Source organism: Acomys russatus, chromosome 6 (genome assembly GCF_903995435.1).
Source record: "Acomys russatus chromosome 6, mAcoRus1.1, whole genome shotgun sequence".
Taxonomy (NCBI): domain Eukaryota; kingdom Metazoa; phylum Chordata; class Mammalia; order Rodentia; family Muridae; genus Acomys; species Acomys russatus.
In genome coordinates, this window is record NC_067142.1 from 39,272,243 (window position 1) to 39,294,077 (window position 21,835).

At 35.8% G+C, this 21,835-nt stretch overlaps 1 protein-coding gene across 2 annotated transcripts in view; it reads left to right on the forward strand.

The window, feature by feature from the left end:
• Kcnt2 (potassium sodium-activated channel subfamily T member 2) overlaps window positions 1-21,835 on the forward strand; it is a 328,896-nt gene that overhangs the window by 288,858 nt on the left and 18,203 nt on the right. For both annotated transcript variants that reach the window (XM_051147516.1, XM_051147517.1), the window contains 4 exons: window positions 3,112-3,213; window positions 6,729-6,812; window positions 7,868-7,996; window positions 17,667-17,967. In XM_051147516.1, the coding sequence (XP_051003473.1) occupies window positions 3,112-3,213; window positions 6,729-6,812; window positions 7,868-7,996; window positions 17,667-17,967 (616 nt within the window). The remainder of the gene's footprint in view (window positions 1-3,111; window positions 3,214-6,728; window positions 6,813-7,867; window positions 7,997-17,666; window positions 17,968-21,835) is intronic.

The following is a 21,835-nucleotide window of genomic DNA, read 5'->3' on the forward strand; positions in this document are numbered from 1 at the left end:
TAAGTATAATCTTCCAGGTCAGGCAATAACTCAGAAGCATCATGTATCTCTGATAAATGTTTCTGTCAATCACCAAGCCATGGCAAGGTGCACTACCAGCTAGTCATTTTTAAATAGATGGTAATCTCCACCAATCTTAAAATTTGGGGGATCGTTTTAAATAATGTGATCAAACTGGACAATCATGTGAAAGTAGGTATTTTTAGCTATTGAATATTTTAAAAATAAACTTAGAGGAAATTCCTTGGGTTTAGGAAAAAAAAATGTGTTTCTGGGAGAAAATAGTGCAGCAGGATTAACCTGTATGAAGAAATCATGATGTATCTGGGAGCATCCACATGACCCACTAAGCTGGTGGGAGATTTAATTTGCTTTGATAACACATTCCAAAGATTAAAGCATTTCTGTTCTCTAAATAAGAAACTTTTTTTCTTAGTCACAGAGTTTCTGGTTCTCTATTCTCCAGGCAGATATAGAAAAGTCTAATTATAAGGTCAATGGACTCAATTTATAAACAGGAACTCAATTGCCAGGAAGGAGGAAATTAATTAGCAGTGAGCCTGTCTTGGATAACAAAGATTTGTGGTTAGAAAAATATCAGGTTTTGAGTGTTAAAGCAGTAGAATTAAGCTGAAGAAAAAAAACAAAACAAAACAAAAACAAAAACAAAAAACCAAAAAACACCCTACTAGTGGTAGAATTTGGAAACTGGATAAGTATACAGGTTAGGAATGGATTCATGACATTCTTTCATTGATAAATTAGACATCATTGATTAGGATTTACGAGTTAGGTGGGTATCCTGTGTGGCAAAGTTCATGAGGTAGGTTCACAGAGTGATATTCAGGTTAAAACTCATGAATGGATTTAAGTTATATATAAAAGTAAGCACAGGAACTTTGATTAGAAATCCAACATGAAAGTTAAAATTCCAAGATCAATTATTTACTGACATGTGTTTCTCTCAGTTGTAAAGGAAAGGGAGTCCCAGGCTCAGGTGCTTTCTGCTGAGGTGAATGGTGAAGTCACGTATTACTTCAGAGCTGGCACAGGGTAGAAGGATTTTGGCTCTTAGGGCACTGATCCCTTTCGGGAGAACTCGGCCTCTGTGGTCTGATGAAATTAGTTCCTCCGAATTCAGCCCTGCTATGTGATAACCTTGGCAGTTAGGACAACACATCGATCTGGAGCAACATGAGAATTCCAGCTTAGCCCAGGCCCTCGCATGCATAAGTGAGGGCGTATGAAGAATCTGGGCTGGAATCATGTTCTTTATCCACACACCTTTAGTGAACATCCCAAAATGTTTCTGTTTTTATTGTGAACAACAAAAGTATAAACACAGAGGTGCAAATATCTCTCTGGGGTGTTCACTTCGAGTCATTTGTGTATGAGGACTGGAACATAAGGATCTTAGGTGGGTTACGTAGTCACCGTATGAGAAACCACAATACTGATTCCCGTAGTGTTTGTAGCAATTTATATCCCATGGCTGTAGGTTCATTTCTGGGCATCCTTGTATTTTTCTTTTTGTAGTCATGACCATTCAGAATAGACTCCCACCTGAAAAAGGTGGACGTAATGCTCTCTTTCTCTTTGAGGGCCACATGATTTGTTACATTAAAATGGGGTTTTATTTCAGTGTCTTCAGCAGGTAGACTTCTTATTTACATAGCTGTTTCAATCTGTCCCAGTAGAGTTTGCAGTAAAGAAATAGTGTTTTTGAAGTTAGGTTCTGGTAACTAAAAAGTTACCTTCATCTCTCTTTTTAAAATTTTTATTTTATGTTTTTAATTGGTGCACTTTACATCCCTCCTGTAGCCCCATCCTTCATCACCTCCCTGTCTTACCCTCCCTTCCTCATCCCGCTTCCCCTCCCCTAGTCCTCAGAAAGGTGGACCTTCCTCCCCTAACATCTGACCTCAGCCTCTCAAGTCTCATCTGCACTGTCTGTCTCCTCTTCTTCTGTGGCCTGGCAAGGCCGCCTCAGTAGGAGGAAGTGATCTACCCACGAGTGGGCACCAGAGTCCATGATGCCTCTTTCAATCGCTAATACATGTAACATTTTCTCTCTTCTTCTCTGTATACTAATAAGGAGACAGTAGAGGTTGGTTTTGTTTTGAGGCCAGGGCTTCGGTAAAACGGGATGGTCTCAAACCTATGCTTCTTCTGCCTCAGCCTCCTGAGTCTGTTCCACTGCATCCAAACAATAGAATTATGTTTAAAGAAATTACTGTGCACCGTACTATACATCCATTTATACTTCCTTTTGGACATGTAAAGGGGCTTCTCTGTAAGTATGCATGTGTCCAAGAGAAAGTGAGATAAATGGAGAAGTACACTAAAATGATGGGGTGCAATATACATATTCATTTTATTTGAGCTGCTACTCCCATGCACCATAGCCTGGAAAGCATAGACGTGTGTTTCTTTCTCTCAGTTGTAGAGGATAAAGAGTCCCAGGCTCAGGTGCTTACTGCTGGTGTGAATGGTGAAGTCACCTTTTACTTCAGAGCTGGCACAGGGTAGAAGGATTTTGGCTCTTAGGGCACTGATCCCTTTCGTGACAACTTGGCCTCTGTGGTATGATGAAACTAGTTCCTGAGAACTCAGCCCTGCTATGCGATAACCTTGGCAGCTAGGACAACACATCGATCTGGATCAGGATGAGAATTCCAGCCCAGCCTAGGCTATCACATGCATAAAGTTTCTCTCATGTATGAAGATATTAAAAAGCAAACTGTGTAACTTTAGCCATTGCTTAAGTTTGATTCAACTACTTTTATTTTGTTTGTCTTGTTATGACCTCTATTGTAGCCAGAACAAATGTTTCCATATGAAGAGGCTAACGTTCTGATTATGACACGTTCCAATAGAGTCAGAAAATTTGTGAATGAAGATTAAAGAGATACTTTACATTTTATTTTTAAGAGCACACATGCACATACACTCACGAGAACATATACAAAATCAACTCTAAATGATAGTGGGACACATTTATCATTAATAATTGAATACAAATATCTTTTTTCATATTTGCTGAGAAAATTTTGTCACACGACAGTGCATAAAATACATATGCTCACAGCTTCTCTCTCTGATTCTGAACAGAAAGAGCGAGAGCGAGGTTCTAACCTGGCCTTCATGTTTCGGCTGCCTTTTGCTGCAGGGAGAGTGTTCAGCATCAGTATGTTGGACACTCTTCTATATCAGGTATGCAATCTTTTTCTTCCTTTGAAATCATTATTTTATATTCAGCCAGATTTTAATAATGAGTGGTAGTAGTGATGGTTTCAACTTTTAACTTAAAAGTTGATTTGAAACAGTTCAGCACTTTTCCATGTATTTAATCACATAAGTGCTGACATGAAGCATCTTATTCAAAAATATTTTTTAAGTATAATCTGATATCAAATGCTCAGACCTGAAAACATACATACAAGTAATAGTTTGTGTAGACTGAGCAAGTTGTATAAAGCAATATATGGTTGTATCCATAGACGTATATGCGTATGATAGCTATAAACTTCAAAGAGAGCAAGGAGGGGTATTTGGGAAGGTTTGAGGAAAGGAAAGTGAAGGAGTAAAGATGCAATTATATTATCTCAATAATGAAAGAAGTAATTTTTAAAAAAATTAAAGAAGTAAAAATATATTACGTAGATGTACATACACACACACACACACACACACACACACACACACACACACACACACACGCGCGCTTGAAGACCTGAGTTAACTCCCCAGAACTGAGGATAGAGCAGAGCTAACTTCGAAAATGTGTCCTGTTTGTCACAGGGCATTGTGCACCTGTGAGCTCTCACTAGCTCTGTCTCTGTCTTTGCCTATCTGACTCCCTGTCTCTTTCTCTTTCTCCCTCTCTTGAATAATAACAATGACAATAATAAAAGATAATTTTGCTTATGGAAATTATTTCTTGTATTCCTGGATACCAGTTTCTTATGCAGGTTGTTAATGGACTTTGTTATTATTCCAAGTATATCTCTGAACCCTTTGATTTTTTTAAAAAAAGAAAAATGATAAAAATCCAAAGGTAGCTTGGCTTAGAGTGCTTCTTTTATTCAGATTTTAAACGAAAATAGAAAATGTTCTGGATTCTAAAATGAAGATATTTAAGCAACTGATAATTTTTGTTCACTCTCTATAAATACAAGGAACATTTTCCAACCCAGGACAATTTACCTAGTCCCTAAATGTCAAGGCACCATTGCTGTTTCTGTTCTGTATAGTAATATGCAGCAATCCAAAAATACATATATTTTACACAAATTAATCATAGTATGCTTTTGTTTGTTTGTTTCTGACTACAGCTACATATTAATAATGTTTCTGAGTCTCTTATTAGTCATACAATTATGAGACATTTCCATTTAGAGGGAAATATATTCATAGAGTTTTGCTTCATAACATTAGTTTCAGATTAAGCACCTTCACATTTTATTGTCCACATAGCTTTTGAACATATATTCGCTGCGCTTCCGTCAACCACCTTCCCAGCTAAACTAATCTTAATTCCTTGGACATTTCTGCTTGTCTCTGGACTAAGTACCCCAGTGTGTCCTTATGGGTGTCTGGAGCCACTTGTTTACCTGGAGAGGTGACATGGCAAACGATGAAGCAGTATTCTTGCTTAGTGATAATGTTCCCAGATAGTTATTTATGTAACCCAGGTGGCGTGGCCTGCACCCATGCTCCACAAATAAGCATGTAATTATCTCTTGAAGAGAAAACTGCAACCTAATTTTTATTCCTTTTTCTTTCTTTCTCTTCTTTCCTTTCTTCTCTCTTTCTTCTTTCTTTCTTTCTTTCTTTCTTTCTTTCTTCTTCTCTTTCTTTCTTCTTTCTTTCTTCTTTCTTTCTTTCTTTCTTTCTTTCTTTTGTATGCTTGAAGATCAGATCAAATCAGGCAACAAAGCTGAGAGTTCATACTGTTCCCAAAGAAGTGCTCCGCTACTATTCTGAAGCTACAATCTTGTGTTCTCATTATAGGATGATCCTACTCAAGTAGGGACCCATTTTTAAGTCTTCTTTGGTTCGATTCTTGTTCTATGTTATCAGAAGACACAGAATTTAGTTGTTCAATGAAACTTCTGCAGAAGGCTCAATTAGAATTCAAAAGTCAGGCACCCATGCTTAAGCTTAAAGACCTGAGTTTGATCGCAGAGACCCACAGGTTAGAAAAAAGAAATCCATTTACCTAAGTTGTTCTCCGATGTCCATGGGTACTCTGTGGCACATGTGCACCCACACACACACACCAATATGTGGATAAGTAAATAAATATAGTATTTTAAGATTAGGCATATACCAGACTTTGCATTATACTTTGTGTTTCAATCCAATATATATACTGCATCTGACTATCTGGGTACGTGTATAGATGAGAATTCTAGAAAATACTTTCTATCCTTCTGGAGTTTGGGTTGATTATAATTACTTCTGAACTGTTGAGAATTTTATCTTCTGTTTATGCTGGGATTGGCCCCAGGCCCTTTTGCACATTAGACAAGCCATCACTCCTACAGATGCCTTTTGATGATACTATCTGTACAATCTTAGTAGTATTATAGTTTATTTTCTTATAATACAGTGACACACACTGTTATTTTGAGAAAATAATAACAATTCCTATTTTAAGGAGATTTTATTTTAACATAAAGTAATTTGGGGAAACTATATGTAATAAGAAATAGTAAAGGAAGTCTAAAAAATAGAATATTTTACTATTGGGCACAGTAATCTTAGGGAAAAGACTGGTTGAAATACTTTTACATTTATTTTAAATATTATTTTGACCATTTTATTCAGTTTAGAGACATTTGTTTTTTTTTTAAACCATATAAAATGTTAGCATCTTGCCTATCAGCCAATGTCAGCATACATATTATGAGTGAGTTAACCCAGAAACAGAAAGACTCAAATGGTATATACTCACTTATATCTGCATACTAGCCCAAGGGGCATGTCCCACGAAAGCCTTCACTTACCAGGAAACTGGGACAGAGGGGAGGACATCCTATTGGGACTCTAGATGAGAGAAGCATGGGAGAATAGCAAAGTAGAAGGATCCAGAGGGTCCTAGAAAAACCTACAACCAGAACATTATGATAGGCAGATTTGGGCCTAGGGGTCCTGCTCAAATTAAGGCACCAGCCAAGGACAATACAAGCGGTAAACTTTAAACCCCTACCCAGATCTAGCCAATGGGGAGAACATTCTCCACAGTTGAGTGGAGAGTGGGATATGACTTTTTCACGTACTTTGGTGCCTCACATTTGACCATGTCCCCTGGAGGGGGAGACCTGGTGGCACTCAGAGGAAGGACAACAGGTTACCAAGAAGAGACTTGATACCCTATGAGCATATACAGGGGGAAGAAATCCCCCTGAGGAACAGTCATAGGGGAGGGGAATAGGAAAAATGGGAGAGAGGGAAGAATGGGAGGATACAAGGGATGGGATAACCATTGAGATGTAACAAGAATAAATTAATAAAAAATTATGTGTAAATAATAAGTATCTCATATATTCTTCATCAGCTTAACTATACATGTTGTTCTAAAAATTGGGATATAATTTATCTCATTTTATATAGGCTTACTTCGCTGATATAAATAATTTTCCAGAAATATTTATGTGCTCAGACTCCTCAGTATTCTATGTATCTCACATACATAATGTATACATATTTTGCTTATATTGCAGTCATTTGTGAAAGATTATATGATTTCTATCACCAGACTTCTGTTGGGACTGGACACCATACCAGGATCGGGGTTTCTTTGTTCTGTAAGTTAATCATGTCTGGAAGAGAAGAGAGTTCTGACAGAAGGTTTGGAGATCCACCTGCAATGTGCTTTTGGTGACTTGTCTATAATCACTTTTGTGTCCTCATGTGTATCCAAGGAGTTAATCTGAAAGTTTTTTTTTAATTAATTCATTAAAAATCCTTTGACCTTAGAACTATTATATGCTTTTTTGGGGCGGGGGGTCCAAGCATTTAAATTAGTATCATTAAAAAAACCCTTGCTATATAAAACCAAGTAAAATTCTCATTGTTGACATTGTTTTAGCGACTAGTTTTGGCAATGCCAGGTCCAAGAGTTGAATGCTACACTGTCCATGAGCAGAGTAATTCTGGAATTGAACTCCATGTTTTTCTCAGATGGGATCTTGTTACATTATCCAGACTGTCTTCATATTCCTGTAATCAAGAAATCCTCCACTCCAGGCCTTTGACATGGCAATGAAAGCAGGCCCTTGGCATTGTATCCTGTTCAATCCTGCTCTTTTATACCACGGCGTAATGAGTAGAATACAATCGATTGCTAATGGTTAGGATGTACAAGCAATAGTGAGGGATGAGAGTCCTGATTTCAGGCTGAAACCCTGTGCTCCTTCTACCACAAATTTCCTTCTGTACATGTAGGAACCCTGTGGAATAAGACTTTATTATTGGAGTAGGTTCCACACCTTACTTTTATTTTCTTTAGGAAATTCTGTTTAGGAAATATCATTAGTAATTGTGTCATTATATCATCTTGAGGGTTTTCACAGTTTGTGATACATCCATTGTCCCTACCAGTGCTGTGCTGCCTACTTTTATTGGACCAATATACTAACATATTGGTCCAGACGGAATACTTAACTTTAGCTTTGGATGAATGCTCAGGATAAGCTGAGATGGAGTAAAATAAATAAACCTTATACATGAGCAAGCTTTTATGAAATACTACTTTGAGAATTTAAAATACGTATTGACTCGGGTTTTAAGAGAAGAAAAACAACCACTGGGTTTTTCATTTTAAAATATTGATCGTGTGATTCACTCATATGCATTATAGATGAAAATCACTGAAGATGACTTGTGGATCCGAACATATGCCAGACTCTACCAGAAGTTGTGTTCTTCTACTGGAGATGTTCCCATTGGTATATATAGAACAGAGTCTCAGAAGCTGACTACATCTGAGGTTTGGAACTATGAAAGCCTTTTTTGCTGTTTTATATACTCTAATGAATAAAGTCACTCATAAACATGGAAACGGGTGTAACACAAATGCAATAGAAAGTGAAAGGAGTTATATATAAGTGCATAGTATTTCAGTAGATTTCATGGATTTCAGTAGCTGAAATCTCAACTATTTTACAATATATTGTTAGATGGGGCCTTTTTCTGCACTGTGGATATTGGGTCCCATTCTCTTTTTTTACATCCAAGATTAGCCAATTCTAGAACATTAAAAAAAAATCAGAACAATTATAAATTACCCTGAGGGTCTATGATAAAAATCATCTATGTTTCTAATTTATTTCCAGCTTCACATATTTGCATTTGGGAGGAAGTAAAGGAGGAAATGTCATTAAGCATTAAAATTCATGTTCTCTGTCTCTACATTAAGGGAAGAGGAATAGGTGGAGGAGGGAGGAGAGGGAGAGGGACTATGAGGAAAAGGGGGAGGGAAGTTCTAATGGGGATGTAAAGTTAATTAATTAATTAATGGGAAAAAAAGAAAATTAATGTAACTCTGTAAGAAAAGTCCAGAAATGATGACTGATTTTTGAAGAAAAAAGAGAATTTTATCAGAAACTTGAACCTGTTAATATAGAAAGATGGATTTTGATGACTACTATCACATATTGTGGTTTCAGGTGATTTTTATACTCTTAGGAGCATCCAACTCCTTAAATTAGATTATTTTTATGACATAAATTTCTAAGATAAATATATTATCCTACTAATATTTACACAATGTTTTTAATATAACAGTTTAGTTCGTATCCTTGAAGTATTTCTTTTCAAATTATCCAAAGTTATGATAAAGCACAACAACATTTTGGCCAGCTGTATCTTTTCCACTTATGCAAAATCCCTCCAAGCACAGAGCCCAGATCAATACTATTCATTTTAGCTCTCTAATCATTGAAAAGATTTATGATACAAATAAAAGAAATTCATGCTCCGTGCAGAACAATTTTATTGTCAGCACACAGCTAATAGGGTAGAGTTTTGTTTTTCTGGTCAGTAGTAATTATACAGTTACATAGATGGGTACTCTGAACATCCAGATGTTACTCAGGTTTTCTGAGATGTTGTGAGTGACTACATTGTTGTTCCTGAGACATGAAGAACATCTCTACTGCCATCTCTACAGCTCAATTTAAGTTTTTGCTTGAACATATACTTAGATTCACTTCAGAGAGAACACTTTCAAATAAGCGTTCAACAACAATAGTTGACTGGAGAAGAACACAAGAAAGTTAAGTACCTGAAGTAGTTTTCAAATATGGCTGAAGTTTTTAAGATTAGATATGATACTAATATTATTTGATTATACAGTAAAGAAAAAAATAAAACTAAGCAGTTTTCATATGTAGTTTAACATTCTCTTAGCTCGATAGTGTTTTCATAGTAGCGTAATATGCATCCAATGGAAATTTTAATGGATTTAAAGGTTACTCTGTAGAAAAGAGTACATACTGCTCTTCCAGAGGAGGGTCATGTATTTCTTTGCATATACACACACAGAGACACACATTCATATACATAATAGAAATAGTAAGAGGAGATCTGTTTTAATAAAAATTTTATTCAGACATTTGTAAGGACTGGGAAGCCTGGAATGTAGACAGCAGAGGGTTTCTTTTCTCGCGAGTGTCTGTTTGTGATTGTTGGCAATTTGAGCAATGCATTTTCTCATGAGGACATAAGAATCAAGCCATCCTGGGATCATTAGACCTTTAATGACCTAATAGCTACCAAGAAGTCCTACTCCCAAATCCCATTGTCGTGTGGCTTACAATTTCACATACTTTGTAAAAGTTGAACTAAATGTTCAGTTTAATACAAATATTTCTTAATTGGTCATGGTAATTATAAAATGCATTTCTATAGACTTTTGACGTAATCTTCCCTTTATATAGGTTTTATGAATTTAATTGTAACAATTGTTTTCTTTGGTCATGCCATCCATATTCATGTAAATCATTTTGTATTACTGAAAAAGTCTTTGCTGTGTGATGAATGACATGTAGAAATACAGAAACTATAACTGAATGTCTCTGTTGTTGTCAAAGAGCAGTTAATTACATTTTAGTCAATTCTACCTATCACAAGTAAAGCCCTCATAGAAATACTTTTAATTTCCAAGCCCCCAGCTTATTTATATATTTTTAAAACAGCATGTTATTGTCATGATAAAAGAAAACTGATCTAAAATAATGCTTCCTGTTTTCCTATTTTTAATTTATCACTTGGTGCATTTTATTTACTCATTATATTTGAGTACTGTAGATAAAATGAGACACAAGAATAAAGGGAGAGTATTAAACATTTCCCTGACAATTTATTGAACCAAATTAATGTTATTGTGTATGCAACATGCAATGCACCACCTACTGGTGCTGAGTGTGAATACTCTTTCCTAACATGAAAAGTCTAATACGTGAAAGAGTACAAGTCCATCTTATAAAACTGAAATTTCTATTCCTGGACCCAATTTAAAAGTGAGTATATTTCCTCTTATTTTTCATTAGGAGATTATGTGAATATGACTGGTGGACAGTATCAACAATCAATCATAGTTTTACAGTTTTCAGGAACATCATCATAATGAAGGAACTCAGTTAAGGCATTGAGTTTTATGTGAATAAAAAAAGCAATACTTGGGCTTGAGAGATGGCTCAGAGGTTAAGAGCAGTAGCTGCTCTTCCAAAGGTCATGAGTTCAATTACCAGCAACCACATGATGGTTCATAACCATCTATAATGAGATTTGGTATCCTCTTCTGGCATACAGGTGTTACATCCAGGCAGAACACTGTATATATAATAAACAATCTTTTTAAAAAGTAATATTTCTCTCTAATATGCACAAATAAAAAATAAATAGGCCTAATGAAATGAAACCTACCATCATCTTTCTCCAATGTCAGGTGGCTTAAAAATAAAATAAATAAAATGAAAACAAGCAAGGAAATTCAAGTAAGTTGTCCAGGTCTAAATGGTAGTTTTCTCTGACTAAAACCTAAGAAAGGTTCCAGGTTTCAAGAGGTAGAAGTTTCATTCAGTTTTATAACTGATAGTTTAATTTTGATCTTGCTGAGATAGCTAACAGTCACCTGCCGTGGTGGTAAAAGCTTCTGCTGTCTCTGACCACATAGAGCTGATTAGAATTGCAATTGCTTGGTATGCAGAGCACCAAGCAGTTAATAGGAAACACCAGACAAGAACAAGAACAGAGGACCTTCAGAGAGGCTTCCCTTGAATAAGTTATTCATATGTGCATATATAAGCAAGTATTAATCAAGGCAATTTGTGACTTTAGTAAAGTAACAACTTTATCAACAATAAAAATATATTAATAAAAAATACCAATCCATATCTTTTGAATCTACACAGATTATGCTTAACCATAACGTTCCTGAATATTATTTCAGACTACTGTTGTGTGTATCATTACCAATAGTAACTCTTTAATGTAAACAACTATTTAAAATACTATTTTTTCATGGAGTGAAAAAAATCATTTTTAATATTATATTTATCCAATTTTAATAAAACAAAAAGCAGTCTGAGGATAAGGAATCCTGGTACACATTAAAAAATTATAAGTGACATCTTAAACTGACTTTGATCAAAAGCCTTACAAAAAATAAACACATGATTATGTTATAAGTTTAATGTGGCTATATGTCATATGTTGTCATTATGTATAGTTCAGTCATTGTCTAAACTGCATTTTGTGTATTTATTTTTCTCTCCTTTATGTCAGTCTCGAGAAATAGCATCTCAAGTAAGTATCTTCTGTGTGTCTCATTCCTCAGTGATATAATATGCAAAATCAGGCCTATTAAAGAAATTGACTATGAAAGACTAAATTCAGAATTGCACTTAATAAGTATAACATACTGAAAGGTTCATTCATACTTTCTTCCCAAGTTAGTGTATTTTTATTTTCTCTGGAAAGATTGGAAAATATTACCATTTGTGTTTGTACTGCATTTATTAATCCACCTTAGGCACTATCTCAGAATTTCAGTACATAGTTGCGTAAATGCTATAGCAAACATTGAGAAACTAATGACCATAGGTCACAGTAGTCACAAACTCCTCTATTGTGTACTTCCTTAAATGCATAATTTGTACTGACAGGATTGTGGCTCGTAATTAACAGGCATCTGTTCAAAATTCAGTCCTAAATTGTGGAACCTAAGATACAAGCTGAAGCTCTGAAAAGACATTAAGAATAAAAACATGCATTAATCAACTAATTACTCCTTCTGAAGCTTAACATTTTAATAATTACATTCTAATTTATATTCATTTTTATCACTTTGTATTATTAACATTTGCAATGGAGGATATTTCAAAATGTTACTGTTTTTAAGCATCCTGAAAACTAGTCATAGTTTGGATTTTCAACTGCTAAGGACTAAGTGGATCTTCCCTTGTGCCTGGAGAGCTCTGATCTCCTCTCTGGGTATCTGTGGGTGGAGGCCTAGAAGTAGACTCCGGGCAGATGGACCTCAGGAGCTGCTGTACTTTATGAGATGTATAATAGTGAACTAAGGATGTTCCTCTTAAATCTCTTTCTGGTAACTTCAAATACATAATACATTAATATTAACTGTATTCACAGTGCCTTATACAACACATCCAGAACTTACTAATTTGACAAGGAGAAATTTGTGCCTTTGACAAACACTTTTCAGTTCCCTCTCTCTCTCTCTCCCTCTCTCTCTCCTTCCTTTTTTCTTTCTTTCCCTCTTTCTTACTTTCATCTTTCAGAATCATTTATTTTATATACATAAGAGCTTTGCCTGCACATTTTATGTTGCATATGTGTGCCTAGTGTACATAGAGGTCAGAAGAGAGTGCCAATTCCTTAGACCTGTAATTAAGTGTGGATGGTTGTGAGGCACCAAGTGGATGTTGGGAATTAATCCTCGGCCATTTCTCCAACCCAACTCCTCCATTTCTTATCCATAATGGCACTTATTTACCCATTATTGAAATTTTGCCATTTTTAATAGTAAGAAAACGATAGGAGTAAACCTTGGCATTTTATGCTAAGTGGAATAAGCCAGAATACAAAAAAAGCAATATTATTACTGAGATTTGAAACAAGGTACCTTGACCAAGATTCAAACTTCAGGATGCGTCAAGCCTGAATTAAAGACTGACCAGCTTCAGACACCAGAGTGCCTCTATTTTATAATTCAATTCCACTGTTGTAGGTAATTATTCCCTTCTCCCACAATCTGTTTTGAGCACAGCATTTAATTTTGAGAATCAACATAAGAAATGATCCAAACTATGTAACTGTTTTTAAAAACTTCATGTTTTTGTAGACACTAACTGAGAACACTCATTGCTTCTTGAGGTTCTGAAACTGTTACCCCTATATTGCTGGAAATAATTTTTTAAAAATATAGTTTATTAATTTATTCATACTACATCTCAATGGTTATCCCATCTCTTGTATCCTCCCATTCCTCCCTCCCTCCCATTTTCCCCTTACTCCCCTCCCCTATGTCTGTGACTGAGGGGGACCTCCTCCCCCTGTATATGCTCATAGGGTATCAAGTCTCTTCTTGGTAGCCTGCTATCCTTCCTCTATTCTAAATACATATAAATGTATGTTTTATATCTTTGATTCTCAACGTGAGTGTGTATGTGTGTTTGTGTGTGTGTGTGTGTGTGTGTGTGTGTGTGTACATATGCCTCTATGCACATGTATATATGTGAGTGTGCATCACATACCAGAAGATTTCTTTCCACAACCTCATATGGTGTACTGCAAAAGGTAAGGGAATTGAACTCTCTTCACTCCGATCTATGTGTGTGTGTGTTTGTGTGTGTGTGTGAGTGTGTGTGTGAGTGAGTGTGTGTTTGTGTGTGTGTGAGTGTGTGTGTTTGTGTTTTCGTGTGTGTGTGTGTGTGTTTGGTTTGGTCATGATTGGAAGAATGCTACAATGATATTAGCATCATTTTAGGACAAAATTTTATTATAATAAAACACTTATATTTTGTTTCCTTCTTTCCATGTGCTAGAAATGTTCTAATGATACTGTTCCTGTCCTTCTGCATAATATTTCCTTTCCATATATAGAGTTATTTACTCATAATTTTATGCTGGACATATTGAATTAGGTTGTAGACCCTTGTTTTTCTAGAAATGTATAATGAGAACCATATGGCAAGGTGAAAGAGCTAGCAGTAAGATCATGATTTTAAACATTTAAACTATTTAAATATAGGGTATGAGTAATCCAACTGCTCTCCCTGACTTTTAAAGTTTTTGTGTCTAAGTGAAAATCAAAATCTAAAGATATGTATATCTAATAATTGCCCTGGTGGATATTAATAAACCTGTACAAAGTATACAAAATGCAATAGTATGTTAAGTTTTACAAATAAGAAAATTTATATCTAAGGAAGGTATGTCTGTACATATTGTGATTGTTCAAATGAAAGTGAATCATTTGGTTTGAGAAAGTTGTTAAGGTGCTTTGCAATCTAAATTTGATGAAGAACACATTTCTAATTTAGTTTAAACTAATGGTGACCTATCAAATATATAGACACTTCAGACAGTTTAGGCAATATGAAAAATAACAAGTCTTCAGGGAGAATATAGGGATGACTCTAGCTGAGAATCCAAGTAGCAGGGGTCATGAAGACTGAAGAGGCTACCCTCCAACAGGACAGGACTCCTAGTGAAGGGAGGTGAATACCAAACCACACACAAAACTTCGACCCAAAATTTACCCTGCTTATAAAATGTGTATGGTTAAAAAGAGCCAAGATTGAGAGATGTCCAATCAGTGACTGGCCTAACCTGACCCTATGGGAGATATTAATGATACTCTATTATGCTTGCAGACAGGAACCTAGCATAGCTGTCCCCTAAGAGGCTCTACACAGCAGCCAAACATTGTGTGGTGTTCAAGGAGACTTGTGGAAGAGTTGGGGGAAAGCTAGAAGGGAGGTGACAGGAACTCCACAAGAAAACGAACAGAGCCCAATAACCAGGAACCAGGGGCAGGGGGTTTGAGGAGACTGAAGAATCAAAGACCAGGCATGGACTGGACCTAAGTCATTTACACAGATGTAGCCAAATGGGCAGCTCAGGTTTCATATGGGTCCCCTAGTAAGGGGAACAGGTGCTGTCTCTGACATAAGCTCTGTTTCCAGTTTTTGGTCACTTTCCTGGAGGTGTTGCCTCACCAGACCACAGGGGAAGAAGATGCTCTCATTTCTGATGGTATATGGTATGCTTAGGTGGCTTGTGGGGACCTCCCTTTTCAGAGGAATAGAAGAGGGGGAATGCAGGAAGAGGGAGGGATGGAGGGAGGGGGCTACAATCAGGATGTAAGTTAATGAATTAATTAATTAGTTAATTAATTAAACAAATATTGTTACCCATATTGATAAAAAATATCTTGGTCTAAAAGTATAAATTGTATAGTGATAACAATCCTTATGCAGATTATGTTATTTGAAGAATATTTGATTTTGAGGAGAAAGGAGAAATTACCTCTTCAAAGGAGTTAAGATGTTTGTCTACAGCATGAAGTGATGGAATATTAACTTTATCATTTTATTTAAATCTTATCCATGTTAATTTTTCATATAGAGCTAGAAAATTCCTGAAGCACCACTCTAATTGTTCATCTCAGTATAAATTTACTTTTCAAACATGATGGTCAAAGGAGAAAAAAAGGTTTACAAAATCCAAACTTGTATTAAGTAGTATCTAAGTTATTACCTGGTTTCCTAAAACAAATGTCCAAATTGTTCTCATTCCTTCCTCTTTTACAAAAGTGACATTTACAAAGAGATTTTTGCTTGTTGTGTAGACTAGAAAAATGGCCTACAATTATTTCATTGTATATGTGAAATCATGATATTCTCTTCATAGGTCATTTCACAACAATGCTGAATGAGATCTTTTTACTATTACTTAGATAATACTTATATACTGTTTGATCCATAATTTAGAAACATGTGTTTTACAGTGCCTGAGACATGAGACTAAAGAGCAACATTCACAAACACAAATAGTATTTCAGGTCAGCTTGAAGTAGCATCAAATCCTACTCCAGCCCCTTAAATATCGATCAGTATATGATTGCAAGGCTTAAACTGTAAGTGGTCATCCATATGCTCAAGTCTGTTTTCTCTGGAAATCATTACACAGAAGAAATTCAAGCAATTGATCATGAAGGACATATGTCATATATTACTGAATAATAATAGATAGTTCTTATTGATGATAGATATTCCCAAGAGTTTGTAAACTACTTCCACAGAAGAGCATTTTAGTTGTAATGTTAACTGTGAATAATATAAGCTAAGATTTGTAAAGGTATCCATGATTTAAAATCTTTAATACTTCCAGCTTAAGTCTTGAGAGATAAAATCTGGTTTCTACATTTTTAGTAAACTTTTCATTGGGAGGTATGAAGTTTAAATGAATTATTTTGTTATCCTAATAAGTACTGTTTCATAAGAGAAATATGAAGGAATTGGTGCAGCTTTGGCTGTACTTTGGTGTGTGACAATTTCTCTATCATGTGACTAGAGCTGTGGGTAAGGCACTCACTGAGCCCCATATGTTATATTCACATTTAGGGTGTGTATTGGATCTATTTCCTGACCCCTAAATTAGTAACTTAGTTTCTATTACTTTGAAAGCCAGCTGTGTGTGCTGTGACATCTGGAGATCAAGCAAACTTGCAGCTCTGGAGGGGAACTCCAGAACTCCATGTCAGATTCCTGGGCCCATAAGTCCAGCAGCATTGAGGAAGCTATTTACCAGCAAATGTTTGCTTCCATACATTAAGAGTCTCCTTGTGTAGGGTTAGATTTTATGAATGTATCCTGTGAAGAGTTATAACACTGAAACAAAGAAAGACTTTTGTTGTAAAAATGAGAGCCCACAGGAAAAGAATAACTCAAACAGATTTGATGAGTTTCTTCTATGGAAAGGAGACAATTTTCCCCTCATTTTATTACTCCTCAAGGTGTTCCTGGCAGGGTGAACTTCATGTAAATGTCATGAAATAAAGTGTAATCATAAAAGTATGTTATGTTGTGAATAGTAGATGCATGAGTTAAAACTGCTCTAAGCTTATTCTTAGAACCTATGCGAATTAAGAGAAATTCACATTTTACAAAGGTTATTCCACAGTCATCTGTAGAAAGAGCATTAATTTAAAAAATATTTAACTGAAGCTGCTCTTAAACAGATTTCTTAGTACTTATGTTGTGTCTGAAACACTTGTAGAAGATTTAACATGTAGATTGTATCGAATGTACTTTAATGTAGTTAAAAAATATTGAGGTTTTAAGTATCTGTGTGCTAGCAGCAAGTTAAAAAACAAAGTCACACCAAAAGGTAATACTGAAAAGATCCATATGTTTTCTAAGATTACATATAAACTTCAGGAACACTTCTGTGAGTTGATTAACAAAAGAGGGTTAGAATGGAATATCTTGATTTTGCTCCCCCCCCCCCCGTGGAAACTCTCACATGTAGGTATACAATTACACCAAGATCATGCAAACAAAGTATTTCAATTCTAGGTGATGACTATTACTAAAATATCTCATTATCAATATTTGTTTCCTCTAAAGTCTCAAATATCCATCAGTGTGGAAGAGTGGGAAGACACCAAAGATGCCAAAGAGCCCGGGCACCACCGCAGCATTCACCGCAACTCAACATCTAGCGACCAATCTGACCACCCCTTGCTACGGAGGAAGAGCATGCAGTGGGCCCGACGGTTGAGCAGAAAAGGCCCAAAGCACTCTGGTAAAACTGCAGAAAAGATAACCCAGCAGCGACTGAACCTCTACCGAAGGTCAGAAAGACAGGAGCTTGCTGAACTTGTGAAAAATAGAATGAAACACCTGGGCCTTTCTACAGTGGGCTACGGTATGCTCCTTAATACTCCTATACAAGCGAGACAGCCAATTTGTGCTGTTATTAGTGAAATAGTTGGCTCTGATGTAGGAAAGGACTGGTTTTTGTTTGGAAGTATATATACATAGCATTTTGATGGAAATCCTGTCTTTTATGGAAAGTGCAAATAACAAACATTGGTAAATATTGTTTAGCTTTTATTCAGTGCACTAGGCAATGTTTGAATGCGTCAGAGCAATATCTCCCTTCAAATTATACAGAAACTTCAAAGTGGATTTTGTTTCTGCTTTGGAGCTATAAAAATTAAGCCACAAAACTCCTGAGTTTGCTGAGATTTACATAGGTCTATCTGCCTGCTTCTCTCTCTCTCTCTCTCTCTCTCTCTCTCTCTCTCTCTCTCTCTCTGTCTCTGTGTCTCTGTCTCTCTCTGTCTCTCTCTCTGTCTCTCTCTCTCTCTCTCCCCCTCCCCTCTCTCTCTCTCTCTCTCTCCTCCCTCTCTCTCTCCCACCCCCTCTCTCTTCCTCACACACATATACAGACTGGATGCAAACATCACACCTAACTAAATTATAGAGCCTGAAATGAAATGAATTTGAGGTACTGAAAGTAAGTAACTAAACAGCTATTGGAGTATGACAATTAATGAAGAACTTGGATTTAGTTATTACCCAAAGACTTCAAAAGTCTTATTTATTTTCTATTTTAATTTTGAGATCCTAATATGATTATAACATTTTGCTTTCACCTTTCCCCCTTCAAATGCCTCCACATACCCCTTCCCTACTTTCCTTTAAATTCGTTGCCCCCTCTTCCATTCACTGTTATTACATTCATATATGTGTATTCATACACATATCTGTTTCTAAATATAACCTGTTCAGCTAATATTGTGTCATTTGCATGTATGTTTTCTGGGCTGAACATTTGTTTCTGTACAACCAATTTGTGTGTTGTTCCCTAGGGAAGATCACTTCTCCCGTGCCCAGCTTTTCTCAGCTGCTCTTTGCTGATGTCTGAGGCCTTGAAAGCTTTTATTTTTGAAATAGAAATAGTGTTTTATAAGTGAGGATATTTCTTGAGTGCCTTTCTGGGTCTGAGTTACTGATACGAAGGTAGAGGGGATGCAGAAATACATAGGAGTGATAGGACAAAAAGTAGGATGATCATTTCTAGTTCCATCCATTTGCCTGGAAATGAAAAGATTTCTTTGTTTTTGATAGATGAATAGTATCATATTGTGTAGCTATACCACAGTTTCTTTATTCATTCTTCGTTCGAGGGACATCTAGGTTGTTTCCAGATTCTGGCTATTATGAATAAGGCTGCTATGAACATAACTGAGCAAATGTCCTTGTTGTATGGTGGGGCATCTTTCGGGTATATGCCCAGGAGTGGTAGGTATGGCTGGGTCTGTCTTAAGGTAGAACTATCCCCAAATTTCTTAAAAAGTGCCAGATTGATTTCCAAAGTGGTTGTACAAGTTTGCACACACACCAGCAATGGAGGACTCGTCCTCTTTCTCCACATGTGCTGTCACTTGGGTTTTTTGTATCAGCCATTCTGATTGGTGTAAGATGGAATCTCAGAGTTGTTTTGAGTTGCATTTCCCTGATGACTAAGGATGTTGAACATTTCTTTAAGTGTTCCTCAGGCATTTGCTATTCCTCTGTTGAGAATCCTCTGTTTAGTTCTGTACCCCATTTTTAAATTGGATTATTTGGTTTAGTGGTGTTCCATTTTTGAGTTCTTTATATATTTTGGATATATATATATATATTTGGATATTAGCCCTCTGTCAGATGTAGGGTTGGTGAAGATCTCTTCCCAGTCTGTAAGCTTTCATTTTGTTCTATTGAGAGTGTCTTTTACCTTACAGAAGCTTTTCAGTTTCATGAGGTCCCATTTACCAATTATATATCTTAGAGCCTGAACTATTGGTATTATGTTCAGGAAGTTGTCTCCTGTGCCAATGAGCTCAAGGTTCTCCCTCACTTTCTCTAAAGAACTACATGAGGCCAGTGGCTGCCTTTAGGATTGTTCCATACAAAGTACAGCCCTAGATACATTCACATATAAGTCGAACAAAATAAACACAGTAAGTTGTGTTTATCTCTATGTATATGTGTATACGTAATGTGTGTTCATACACATGCAGAAATAAAACATAATTTTAAACGATTATGCATGTTGTAGAGATAATGAAGTTATTTTGTGGGAAGGAAGGGACAAGAGTGATATAAATTCAACAATCACATATAAAATTCTCAAGAAAATAAAAATGTAATTAAAAAAGAAACTTAGTCAACTAGCAAATCACAAATGAGTTGTTTTTATTGTTTTTTAAATGTATTTTATTATTTTATTCATATTACATCTAAATTGTTATCCCATCCCTTGTATTCTCCCATTCCTTCCTCTCTCCCATTTCCCCTTACTCCCCTCCCCTATGACTGTGACTGAGGGGGACCTCCTCCCCCATATATGCTCATAGGGTATCAAGAGTCCACATATACATATATATTTCTTCAGTTTGTCTTTATTATAAATCATATATTGAGACATTTAAATCACTGGGTTAGAATTTAAAAGAAGTTGCTTTTGTTTTATTGAGCATGAAAAGGAAAATATATTTACTGAGTAGTTTCTGTGCATCTTTTCAGTGTCTTGTTTATTTTTTATGGTTTTGCTCTCAGAAGTGGATCGTCCTGCTCAAAGACTTGCATTTCAATTTTCTCCTTTTAGGCTCCTGCAAATAATTGACATATGTAATTATAATTTCATCTGTGTCCAGTAATATTAATAGAAATACATTTACTATGTTACATCAAGAAGTAAATTAAAAGCTCAGGATGATCTTCCAGAAATTCACTAATGACTACTTGCCAGTTGGATGATATTTAAGATTATTCAATTTCTAATAGATTAATTTTTTATTTTAACCCTTTACATATTGTTAAAGTACTTTGTGTTTCGATGTAAGATCTAGAAAATAATTACTCATCTGCATTGCAGTTGTTTCTAGAGGGTTATAAGTTCCTGTTAGCACATAAGCAGGATGGCATATCTCATCTTGTTAGAAATACAAAAATGTCTGAGCTCACTATGTGGGTGTTGCTGGAGAACACAGCAAAAATTTATAAGAAATTCTTTCACAGGCAACATGGACTCACTCATATTCTCTCTTTATGGAAATTGCTTAATTTTATGTTTGTGATACTTGTTACAGCAGAGGACATTCTATCCTTTTATTCTCTCCCTTTTCCTAGCACACTCCTATTCATATATATGCACAAAGACACATTTTTAATATATATAACACTTGTGATCTCGGGTTATGAGAACAGGATTTAGAATCCAAAATATGGTCTTCTAAACCTGTTCACTTAATATTAACTCCACATACCTCATCCACAAAACCTGACCAATATATTAGTTTCATTTTTATATGTATAAACCAACTTCCAATTTTCTTATGTGTAAAGTGAGAGCAATAACATCTTTGATAGGCTATGATATGATATATAATACTGAGCCATATAATATACTCTCAGTTACATGCTTCCACTCAATCAGGTCCCTTGTACCCTTAGAATGCAATAACTTTAGTTCTAGCATTTCCCACCTACATATATACTACATATCTGCATAATATCTTAGGTGCTTCTCTTTTTTATACACAAAATGGTAATAGTGTGAAACCATGTATTAAAAATAGAACAAGCAGACCTATTGACAAACGTCCTTTACAAGACTGGAAGTCCATGAGTCGTCGTATTATTATTTGTAAATCTGAATGCTCTAAAGAGAACTATCAGGATGATTTGCAGTCATGGATATGAGTTATGAAGGATGAAAGACAGAAGAATAACAGGGGGACACC